This window comes from Coturnix japonica, chromosome 26 (genome assembly GCF_001577835.2).
Source record: "Coturnix japonica isolate 7356 chromosome 26, Coturnix japonica 2.1, whole genome shotgun sequence".
Classification (NCBI taxonomy): domain Eukaryota; kingdom Metazoa; phylum Chordata; class Aves; order Galliformes; family Phasianidae; genus Coturnix; species Coturnix japonica.
In genome coordinates, this window is record NC_029541.1 from 4,680,755 (window position 1) to 4,691,349 (window position 10,595).

Here is a 10,595-nt window from a genome sequence, read left to right on the forward strand (position 1 = left end):
CTGAACCGACATCTCACCTTCAGAGCCCATAAGGACGGGACAACAAGCCCAGTTTGTTAAAATAAGACAGGAGCGCTGTATTGTCACCATATTCCATTTATTCGGTATACATTCGTAGTGCACGTTAAAGTAAGACATGAGCACTCCTCGGGTCACATAGCACTATTGTTCTTCACCTGTGAGGTTACACCCGGATGAAATATAGAGACTGAATGACACCCACGGAGATACCCTGAAGAAATAGGACTGCAGTGAGATCGGCCCCCTGGGCACAGCAGCCCCATCCCCGGCGGGCGCAGCCCCGAAGCTCTGCCATTAGTCTGCCACATTGGGAATGCTCAGAGACAGCAGGAGAGTCACAGAGAGGGGAAGCAAAGGGGAAAAGAGCTCGAGAGAACGCAGATGCATCCGGGCCTTTCAACTTCAAAATCACATTCACCGATGGAAGAAAAACAAATGAGTTCTCTTCCTTAGAATTAGCTTTTTTCTACGCCTTGGCCTGTACCTGCCAACTTCAAAGCTCTCTGGATTTCCCCTAATGTATTCACCTTTGGTCCTGTTTGGGAACAGGAACCTAAACCTGTTCTGCTGCCTGAGCACGGCACTGCAGGAGGAGCCGCGCTGCGGGGGCCGTCAAAGCTCAGCATCCCAGAGCTGAGTTTGGGCGACGGGGTTGGAACCTGATGATCCTTGGGGTCCCTTCCAGCCCAAGCCACTCCACGATTCTATATGAGGCAATGCATTCATTAACAACAGCTCGTTAATGATGCTTCACAGTCAAGATACAACCCAAGAAGGGCTAAGCAGCATAACACGGAGGGACAGAACGACTCTGAGAGAAAACAGCTGGGAACATACAGACGTAGCACTGAGCCCTGACAGAGCTCTCACTCACATCTCTAAAGCATCACACCAACAGCTTGGTGCCTCTTCCCCTGATTTGCCACAGTGACACTCAGGCACAGGGAAAGGACACGCAGCAGAACCAGAGCTGGGAGCACTGCTGGGATGGGGCAGCCAGAAACACAGACAGCAGGAGCTGAAGCTGGGCTTGGGTTTCCTCCCACCCACCAGCACGGCTGGGGTAACAAAAATAACACTCAGTGCTGCGGTAACATTCAAAGCTCTTCACAAAAATATTGATCTTTCAATCCACAGCCTCTCATTTGCCACTCTCTGTGTAAGGCCAAAGAAGCTCACAAATAACCGAACTCCTTCCCTGGGGGAAAAGCAGGCACAAGAAACAGGTTAGAATTTAAAACAAAAAGCAACAAATGAAAAACCCTCCCACGATAACAGACAGCTGAGAGCCGTGAGAAGCTCAGTGCTACCGAGCAGCCTGGGGAGAGGGATGGGCAGGAATCTGGGTATGAAGTCCCCAGGGAGGGAATATCAGGGGAGAAAATCTGCTCGGCTCACTCAAAACTCAAATGGGAACCACTCGGCCCTGGGTGAATCCTCAGTCTCTACACCAGAGTTATGGATGCAGACACATGCAAGGTGTGCTGCCCTGGGGAGGCCGTCCTTGCAGTGAGGGATGGAGCACGGCTGGACCATGGGATGCTCATCAGCTGCCCCAGGTTAAGTTTCCCATCCATGCAGGCACTCACAGACCCATCACTGTGCACACACAGCGAAACCCCAGCAAACTTGCAGCTAAGGCTCAAAGCAAGATCTGCCACACACACCTTTGCAAAGTGCTGCACAGGCACAACGTACCTCATAAGGGTGATTTTCAACAAGGAGAAACCAGCAAGAAGGAAGGAGGCTGCAGGGTTACGAGGGGGCTCTGCCACCCACCGCTCACAGCCCAGCACTGAAGGAACCAGACAGAACAAACCCAAACCTCAACCTCCTGCTGGTTTCTCGTGCTGCAGCTGCTGCAGCTCTGACCACTAGAGGAAGCTGTGACACTGGAAACAGCAGCACACCCCGTTGTACCCTGTACCCTGGCCCTGGCATCTCGCTCCACAGAAGCGTAAGATGTTCCATCCTTTTCCTGGTGGGAGCACTTTGCATTTCTCACCGGGCTGTGATGCTGGAAATGCAGGTTCCCACTGGAACCCGCCTCCTGCTGGTGCTGCTGGAGCCACCCCAGGCAGTGAACTTACAGAGCAAGAGCTCGATACTGACATACTTTTATTAAAGCTTTATGCAATGGGTCTGTGCACCTCTGAAGCAGCTGATGACAGTGTGCTGTCCTCCTTCACAGCAGCTGCTCACCGACTTCCATGCTTGGAACGAGGAAGGCACAGCCAAGATGGGCAAGGTGGGCAGCGGGACAAGCTGCTGGGTGCTGGGCCCCTCCGCTCACAGCCCAGGGAGAAGAACACAGAGAGCACAGAGTGGGACTCCAAAGCAACTGCACAGCACCCCTGTCTCACAGATACAGCCCACGGAGGCCAAAGGTAACGCGGGGAGGGGTCAGGCTGCAGCACAGAGGGGTGTGGAGGCACGTCCTGCACCAGCACAGACCCAACACAGCACCTCACGTGGAGGTCTGACAGCTCAGCTCCAGCGTCAACACAAAACTCCACATCAAAGGCCACACATTTACGGAAGTTTAGCCCTTCCCAAGTCTGTAGCTGTAGGAAACAAATGACACATTCACTCTAAACAGGATCAAATATTTCTCATGGACCCGGCCAGGAACGTAGGTGCAGGCAACCACTTTGATAGTGCTCCAAGCCTGGCCACCTCACACCCACCCACCCGCTCTGCAACAGCGAATCCCAGTTCAAAAACACTGAATCACAGCTGCTCTTCTCCCTGACGGCGGCCTTACAAGGCCAAGAGCCCTGCTCAGACAGCCCAGGGGGCACACGAGCACACGTGTCATGCTGGCACTACTTTTGGCCATCACCACCAGGATGCAAAAAGAGCATTTAATAAATAAAGAAGTAAACAAATCGACAGTGCTTCTGAACAACCCCCTCCCAGAAATCACAACTGGGTACAGTACAATTGAAGGCTTCTGTACCCAACCTCCAGCCCCTCACACCTGCAGTCTGCCCCTCCTCTTTTTAAGCAAAGTATCTTCAGGAAATGAGGTTTCTGTGATCACAGTGTTTGTGTCCATGGCTGTCTGTCCTCTACTATTGGTTTCTAGAGCTGCCCAATCTAAATCGAAACTGAGAAAGGGACAGAAGTACCAGAAGCTTCTACGAGCTTCAAGAAAATAGTGCACAAGGAGAAAGGAGCAAGCTGAGGAGGGAAAGACTGCAGGGAAAGACTGCAGCACGAGCTCCCATGTCGTGAGGGACCAGAGAAATCACAAGGCAAAAACCGACTCTGAGGCAGCAAAATGCAGTCAGGCCTCCCCATAGAAGATCACCAGCTGCTGGCACTGCTCACGAAAAGGCAGGAATCCAGGAGGGTTAACCCTGATGGAGGTGGCATCCATGCAGCGCCAGCACTACCATGGGCACCCACTGCCCCTCTTGCCAGAAAGACAAGGTAACTCCCAGATGGCGTCTTTCAACATCCCATAAGGCTTTATAAAACAAACTGCACGGGAGACGGAGAGAGTAAGACAGACAGATAGAGCAGCGTGAACAAAAGCTGTCGGAGCCATCCCATAACACCAGGTAACGGGGCAAATGAGGAAGCAGAAGGCAATGGTGGATGGAAGTCACACCAGGCAACACGCTGAAGGGTGGGTACCAAAGCCACAACGCAGTGCTTGCACTGGGTCCCCTTACAGAGGCAGGTCGGTGCTGTTGTGTCGAGTTTTCCGTGAAGTCCCATCGTCCCTCGGCCGGGCCCGCTGCAAATTGGACATGGCTGCTGTCTTTTTGAGGTCAATAACCGCGTAGGAGTCCGTCCGCTGCACTTCCTGGGGGGCGGCTGGTACATTGGGATGGCCCTTGTGAGGCTCAGCCTCCAGCTCCACCTGGATGTAGTTGAGCTGCCGGGGCTGCTCCAGCCGGGGCCGTGGGAAGTCAAAGCTGAAGACGCTGGGCACGCAGCCACGCTGGGGTCTGGGCAGGAAGGTGCTGCGCCGCAGGCTGCTGCCCCTGTGCAGCGCAGCGCTCTCTGAGTTCATGTAGTTCTGCAGGGGATCCTCTTCTCCAGCCTCAGGATAACCATTGGGAGAAGGCGTCAGCGCGTCCCCAGCATCCTCCTCGCCCTGGTGGAGTGGCTGGCATTCCCACACTGGAGGCAGCAATGGCAAGTTCTCATAGTGCAGTAACGCTGCTCTCCGATGGGAGCAGCTGGACGAGCCCTTGTCCTCATGGGGGACCTTCAGACGCCCCCCGCGGCAGAGGGATGAGGAGCTGGGAGGCAACAAGCCATTGACATTCTCATAGACGCACTGGGGTGAAGGACACTCATCCTCGCGCTCGTTGTTGTTGTTGTTGGGAGCACAGAAGTGTGTCCTGCACTCCCGGTGGTGCCGACTGATGCGCCTGTAGTTGGGTGCAGGACCCAACACAAACTTCACCTCCCCTGGCTGCAGGAAGACCTGTGGGTTGCGGTCTTCGAGGGAGCAGCTGCGTTTCCTATGGGGGAAAGGAGGGTGGACTTCAGGCAAGGAGTGCATACAATGTTGGCCCCTCAGCTCCTGATCACCATTGGCTGTGTTCACGTAGGTGTGAGACTGCAAGGAGAGAAGCAGAGGGACAGTGAAAGGAGAAGCAGGAGCAAAGCAGCTGCCAGCAGCTGAGAAACCAATAGGAAAGACTGATGAAGGCGGAGATGAAAGAGTTTCAGAAGCTGAAAATGTTTTGGGAAGCAAAACTCAAAAGACATTTCTGGATCTGTGGGCTGACGGAGAAGAACAAAAAAAGAAAATTAAAAAAGGATTCCAAATGCAGAAGGGACACAACTGATCTGTCCCACATCCGATGCATGTGGCACAGAACAAAAACCAAAGCCACCTCATTAGGTTCATGTGGGCCCAGTTCTAAAGCTTGTCTGGGTCCCTCTGGATGGTGTTCCTTCCCTCTGTCACATCAACTACACCACTCAGGGATCAAGGAAACCAAATCAGTCCACCTAAACAGAGTGCCTGTCTGAGCTGAAGTCCCCAAGACCAAAATGAAGTGAAAGAGAAGAAGAGTGGCAAAGATACAAGGATCACCCAAGCTTTGATGGAGCAAAAGAAACCTGGAATTTCACGGAGCCACTAGCAAATCAAACTTGTTCATTGCTTGAAAACAGGAAAATTTAGGGCATTTGTGTTTACCTGATCGTCAGGCCCAATGAGGGCATGAGTAGAGTCTTCACCCACAGAGGAATGCCTCAGGCTGCTCATGGAGGGGTGGCGGGCTGCCAAGTACGACAGGTTTTCTCCTGGGAAACTGTGGAATCCATTGGCAAATCCTGGGACAGTGTATCCCAGACCTGGGACAGAATGACAACAGAGCATTGGTCCGGTGCATAAAGTAGCATTTCCACAGTGAGCTGGTCCCTGAACTGCGCCCTGCAAGTCAGAATCAGCTTGTCTGGAGAAGATTCCTATCATGAAGTGCCTCGTACAAATACAAGGGCTAGGCCCTCCTGTTTACATTTATTTAAGTGACTCCTAATGGAGGCAGGAATTGAGCAAACCTGAATTCTTCCAGACACGGTTTCCTTTGGGAACCACCTGATCCCTGTAGGTGCCACTTAAAAAGGCCTTTTGGCAGAGCTCCAGGTGAACACGGGCTGAAAGGTGACAACCCATTGACTACTGAAGGGTTTTTTTGTTGCTGTTTCCTTGGAAACAAAATACCACACTGCAGACAAGTGGAGCCTTAAAATAAACACGCTGTATGGGGCTCACACAGGCGTAAAGATACAGGTCAGCAGCAAGGCAGCATTGGGGAAATATCCATGGCCTGCAAAGGGCAGTTTTACATGAGCAGCAGCAGGTGTTGCCACGTGGGCTGAGACAGACTTACTGGTGGGGACCTGGGGGTCCCGGGAGTGCTCCCTCTCCGTGGGGTGACTGTTCCTGGTGATGACAACAGGCTCTTCCACGATGTTGATGCTGTTACACTGCATCAGGTCCTGGAGCAGATTGAAGATCTCCTCTGCTCTGGAACACTTGAAGGCAAAAATCCCTGCAGGGTAACAAGGAGGAGGGTCACAAGAGCAAGAACGCAATTCTGGCTTTAACAAGGGGATATGTAATTCTGGGCTGTAAATGAACTGGCAATTTTGATTTCTTTTATTGTGTTTAACATAATCAACCCCTGAAACTCACAGCCACATGAGAACAACTAACGTCTGAGTGGATTATTGCATCAACATCACCACGCAGTGCCAAGGCTGCCATCTGGCCTAGCAGTGCACCACTGTAAAAACAGAGCACCCCAATTATCTCCTGACACTTGGTGCTCCACGAGCAGAGGTGTGAAAGATACAAGCTAACCGGTTTTGTTCTGCCTCTAATCTTCTATTTCAGCTCACTTGGCACAGCACCCAGTTCTCACTGCCAGGGGAAAGGCTTTCCAGGGACTGGTAGAAGCTGAACTGGGCCCTGTGGGGTTTCTATGTGGGAGAGGAACAGGAGTATCCTACTGCAGAAATGCATCAAGTTGAGCAGTGTCTCTCCAAGCAATCAGCCCAAACCAGAGCTGGTGTGTGTGCAGAGCTGAGCAATCCCTCACTGCAACACACACACGCACAAAAGCCATAGCAACGAGGATGGCATGGCAACAACAGCTGCTACTCCAAAAAATAACATTCAAAACATTCTGACCAAAACACAGCTAGATCTGCCTTATGTAAGACAGCATCAGGAAAGGATCCTCCAAATCAAATTAACTGAGAAGAAAAATATCTCACAAGGAAGGGAGAAAACTCCTCACAACGGTGTCACCCCTTTGACTTACAACTGGTGAGCGTGTGTCTGCAGAATGTGTTCCAACACATGAGGAGGAAACAAACTCCCCCTGATCCTGCAATGCACACACCAAGAAAGCGCCCAGCTCTTTAAAAGCAAGAGAGGCCGACTGGGAGGGAACTAACAGGCACCATAGTAAAACCATTCCCAGTGCTGCTGATGACTTGGCACATAACCCTGAGTGACTCACTTCCCTTTGCACAGCATCCCTGTGCATAAAAATCAGTAAAACACAAAACTCTTTTTCCTTTGCTTTACAAAGTGCTGCCAGATGCAAAATAGAAAACACGAAGCAGAAATAACACAAACCACGGGCAGACAGAATGCACTGCAAAAACAAAACATGTTTAAGTAACTGCTGTCACTGATGTGCATGTGAAAGCTCTGTGAAATAACCAAATCTGAAGAGGGGTCTGGGAAAAGGTGCAGCTGATGTCACTTCACTTTATTCCCAGAGTTAAAGGATGCTGAACAAAGCTCCAGTCCTGCAAAAAGCAATTCTGAAACACAATGCACAGCTCTGGGCTGCTCAGTGCCTGGTACCAAGTTTGGAGCTGAGATGTAACACTCGGACATTAAGTATGTTCCATCTGCTGCAAACTTCAGCTGAAGCCTGGTTCGCCAGTTACCTCCTAAGTGCCCATGCAAGATGAGACTGCCAGACTTACACCCAGGTTCTGAGCCACAGGAGCACTCCCATTAGTATTTTAATTGAGTATCAACTGCACGTGCATGCACATGGGGTGTTCGGGGGGATCAGAGGCTGCAGGAACACCTGCTGGTTCCTCAGATGCAGGATTGTGGGAAGCCACAAGCAGAAACCCCGTAGCTCCTGCTTCATGAAGCAGCCAGCACTCACCCTGCCCCGTGTGGCAGCGACGGCCGCTCTCGAAGGAGAAGAGGTTGGAGTCGTAGCCATAGCGGCGCAGGCAGAGGTAGGGCCACCTGACTGCATCTCTCTTGTGAGTGTGCAAGATGAGCTCCGTCTGCGTCAGCTCCATAACCCCAGATCCCAGCTCATTACCTTCATCGTCCACGTTCGTTACCTGCAGAAACCACGCAGCTCACATCAGGAAGCTTGGTGTGTTTAGGAAAGGGGGGGGAAAAAAAGGCCCTGCCACTAAGATGCTGTAATTCCCCCTTCATTTCCTCAGATGCCCTTTTTTCAGCTGAGAGCACAGATTCACTGCTGGCAGAAAGCACAGAGCTGACAGGGCTGGAGACTTGGTGCTCAGCAGTTCAGCTGATGAGTCTCAGCACAGACACTGGATCACAGCCCTGAGCAATAAAAGGTTTCTCTCCAGTTCTCCATTTCCTTGCTCAGGCTGAATCTCAGCGTAGAGGAAATTTCTACTGCAAATATGAAACATATCTGCAGCAGAGGGTACTTAATTAAAGGGAAAAAAGAAAAAAAAACAGCAACATGTTTGCAAATCTTATCAAGTGAAAGACTTGTCTGTAAGAGCAGTTTTTCTTTGCTTCCATGCCCAGAGCCCAACCCACGCTGAGCTTTGCAAGCAGTCAGAGCTGCTATAAATTCTCTAATGGGGATGAAGGCCCAACACTTACCTTAAATTTGGTGGGGTGGTTGTCTGGGATGCTGTCTCCACACAGACAACTGCAGCAGCTCCCCATGACGGCAGCAGGAGAGGTAATCCCTGGGGAAAGGACACAGGAGAGAGCAATCAAATTACAGCCCATTCCCTCCTGGGTGTCCCTGCGTGTGGCTCAGCCTGTTTGGAACTCAGATGCTTTTTGCTTTGAGAACTTCATGACATGTTCCCCAATGAATGGACCCTGTGCAGTATAAACCTAATTAAGAATAACAGCTTTCTTACCATTAGGCAAGTGGTTGCTTGGGTTTTCTGAAGGTGAGAAAATCCCACTACTGCCGTCCCTTTATCTCCTTCAGGACTTCATGGTACCCAGGTGTCAGTCACCCAGAACACGAGGGAAATGGCCCCATCTTCCACCTGGCAAGAAAGTTACAGTTCAAGAGATAAGAAAAGAGAGAAGAATAAACATGTGGGGAAGGAAAGAAACACATCTAGAAAACCTAAAACTAAGAGATATTTGACCTCTCAGCTTTGGGATTGTACCCAGGAAGAGCAGAGAGCAGCGAGGACTCAGGGCACGTGACATCTGCTGCTCGGGTATGGGAAGGTGCCTTCATTGGATGGAAGGTCCTTATGAGACACAGAACAACAGCCCTGTCAGCAACTGAACACAACTACCAGCCCGTTTCAGACTCTGAAAACTAAGAAATGCCAAATAACACAATTCAGCTGTCTGCTCACAGGCAGTGAGTGCGAGCACGGAGCACACAGGAGTTATACCCAGTAGTGAGGAAATAGGGCAACTCTGAAGCAGCCCTAACAGATCCACACCCACTGCGCAGCACTGGGTTCAGCACCAGACCCTCCAACACAGCGATGACTCCTGGGGCCACATCCCTGTGCTGCTGCAGAGACTCCCCTGTTTGGTTCTCAAATCAAACCACAACCTACCGACCTTCCCTGCAGCTCCACGTCACCCGGCCTCAGCTCCAGCCCTTCAACACCTCCCTGCTGCATCCACACCCCTAATGCACAGTCCTCCAGTGGAGGGAGGCTTGGAGCGGGGCAGGCTGGAGCTGCCATCACCCAGCACATCTCCATCACTGCACGGCTTTATCCCTCACTGACCTTCAGCACCGATTGCTGATCTGCAGCCGAATCCTGGGGCTGGTCCCTGGGCTCCTTGTCGTGGGGGCTGCCATCCCATCAGTGCTCTCACGGAAACAAGAATCCCACAGAAAACACGTTATCTTTGCCCTCTCTTCTTTGCTCCCCTCTCCCTCCAGCTCAGGGATGGAGCCCCATCACCTGCCCTGAACTCACTGCAGCCAGGAGGAGGAGCACAGTGAGACCCCAGCCTTGAGGGGCGGCCATGGCGGGGGGCAACAGCTCAGCCCTTCACCCAGCCCCCCCCCCCCAACCCCCATCGGGCTCCAGACGAACACAACGACCAGAACCAGAACCCGGCAATGGGGCGGGGGAAATGGGACCGGGGGAGGATGGAGCGCAACGGGAAACGGGGGGGGGGGCAAAGGGGCAACGGGGCAACGGGGGAGGAATGAGGGGGGGACACAAAGGGGTTAATGGAGCGGGTGGGAGCGGCGCTGCGGGACGAGGCCCGGCCGTGGGTCGGTACCTGAGGCGCTGCCCGGCTCCGCCGTCCGGGAGCTGAGGCCGGGCCCAAAGCTACGAACCGGACCGGGACCAGGACCCGGCCCGGCCCAAGGGCTGCGAGCTCCGGGTCGGGGACCGGGACCCGCCAGCGCCGCGTCCCACGGCCCGGCCCGGGGCCGCCGGGAGCAGCGAGTGAGTCCGCCGGCCGCCGCCTAGAGCGTCGCGCTGGGAGGACCCCGGGCAGGCGGCGGAGCGGCCAGAAGGGGGCGCCACCACCGAGAGCAGGGATGGGGGGAGGGGCTAAAGGAGGGGGAGGGGTCAGTGTAAGGGGCGGGGCGAAGAGAGACGGGGGTAATGGGGGATATGGGGATAGGTGGGGAGTTATGGGGCGGGGGGTCTATCGGAGGGGTCAGTGCGACAGAAAGGGGTCGGAGAGCCGGGAGTTATAAAGGAGCGGGGGGTGGGTGGGATTGCAGGGGGGATCGGGGCGGCACGGGGCTGTGTAGAAGGGGTCGGTGCCCCCCCACACGCAGCCGGAGCTCGGGGGGTCCCTGCGGTGCCCTCAGCGCAGTGACTGACTCCAACACAGTGAC

General features: G+C 53.3%; 1 protein-coding gene across 4 annotated transcripts; it reads right to left on the bottom strand.

Moving 5' to 3' along the window:
- Positions 1–80: 80 nt before the first annotated feature.
- On the bottom strand, positions 81–10,251 carry FRS3 (fibroblast growth factor receptor substrate 3). Of its 4 annotated transcripts, none has more exons than XM_015885321.1 (8): positions 10,025–10,251; positions 9,517–9,602; positions 8,671–8,805; positions 8,402–8,490; positions 7,692–7,878; positions 5,886–6,047; positions 5,189–5,346; positions 81–4,600 (listed from the first exon to the last, which is right to left on the bottom strand). In XM_015885321.1, exons 4-8 carry the CDS (start codon positions 8,465–8,467, stop codon positions 3,698–3,700), a joined length of 1,476 nt encoding a protein of 491 aa, XP_015740807.1. In that variant the 5' UTR covers positions 8,468–8,490; positions 8,671–8,805; positions 9,517–9,602; positions 10,025–10,251; the 3' UTR covers positions 81–3,697. The 4 variants fall into 4 exon arrangements, with proteins under 4 accessions (XP_015740807.1, XP_015740808.1, XP_015740809.1 ...); XM_015885322.1 differs by having other exon boundaries at positions 9,517–9,710; XM_015885323.1 differs by lacking the exon at positions 9,517–9,602.
- Positions 10,252–10,595: the final 344 nt, after the last annotated feature.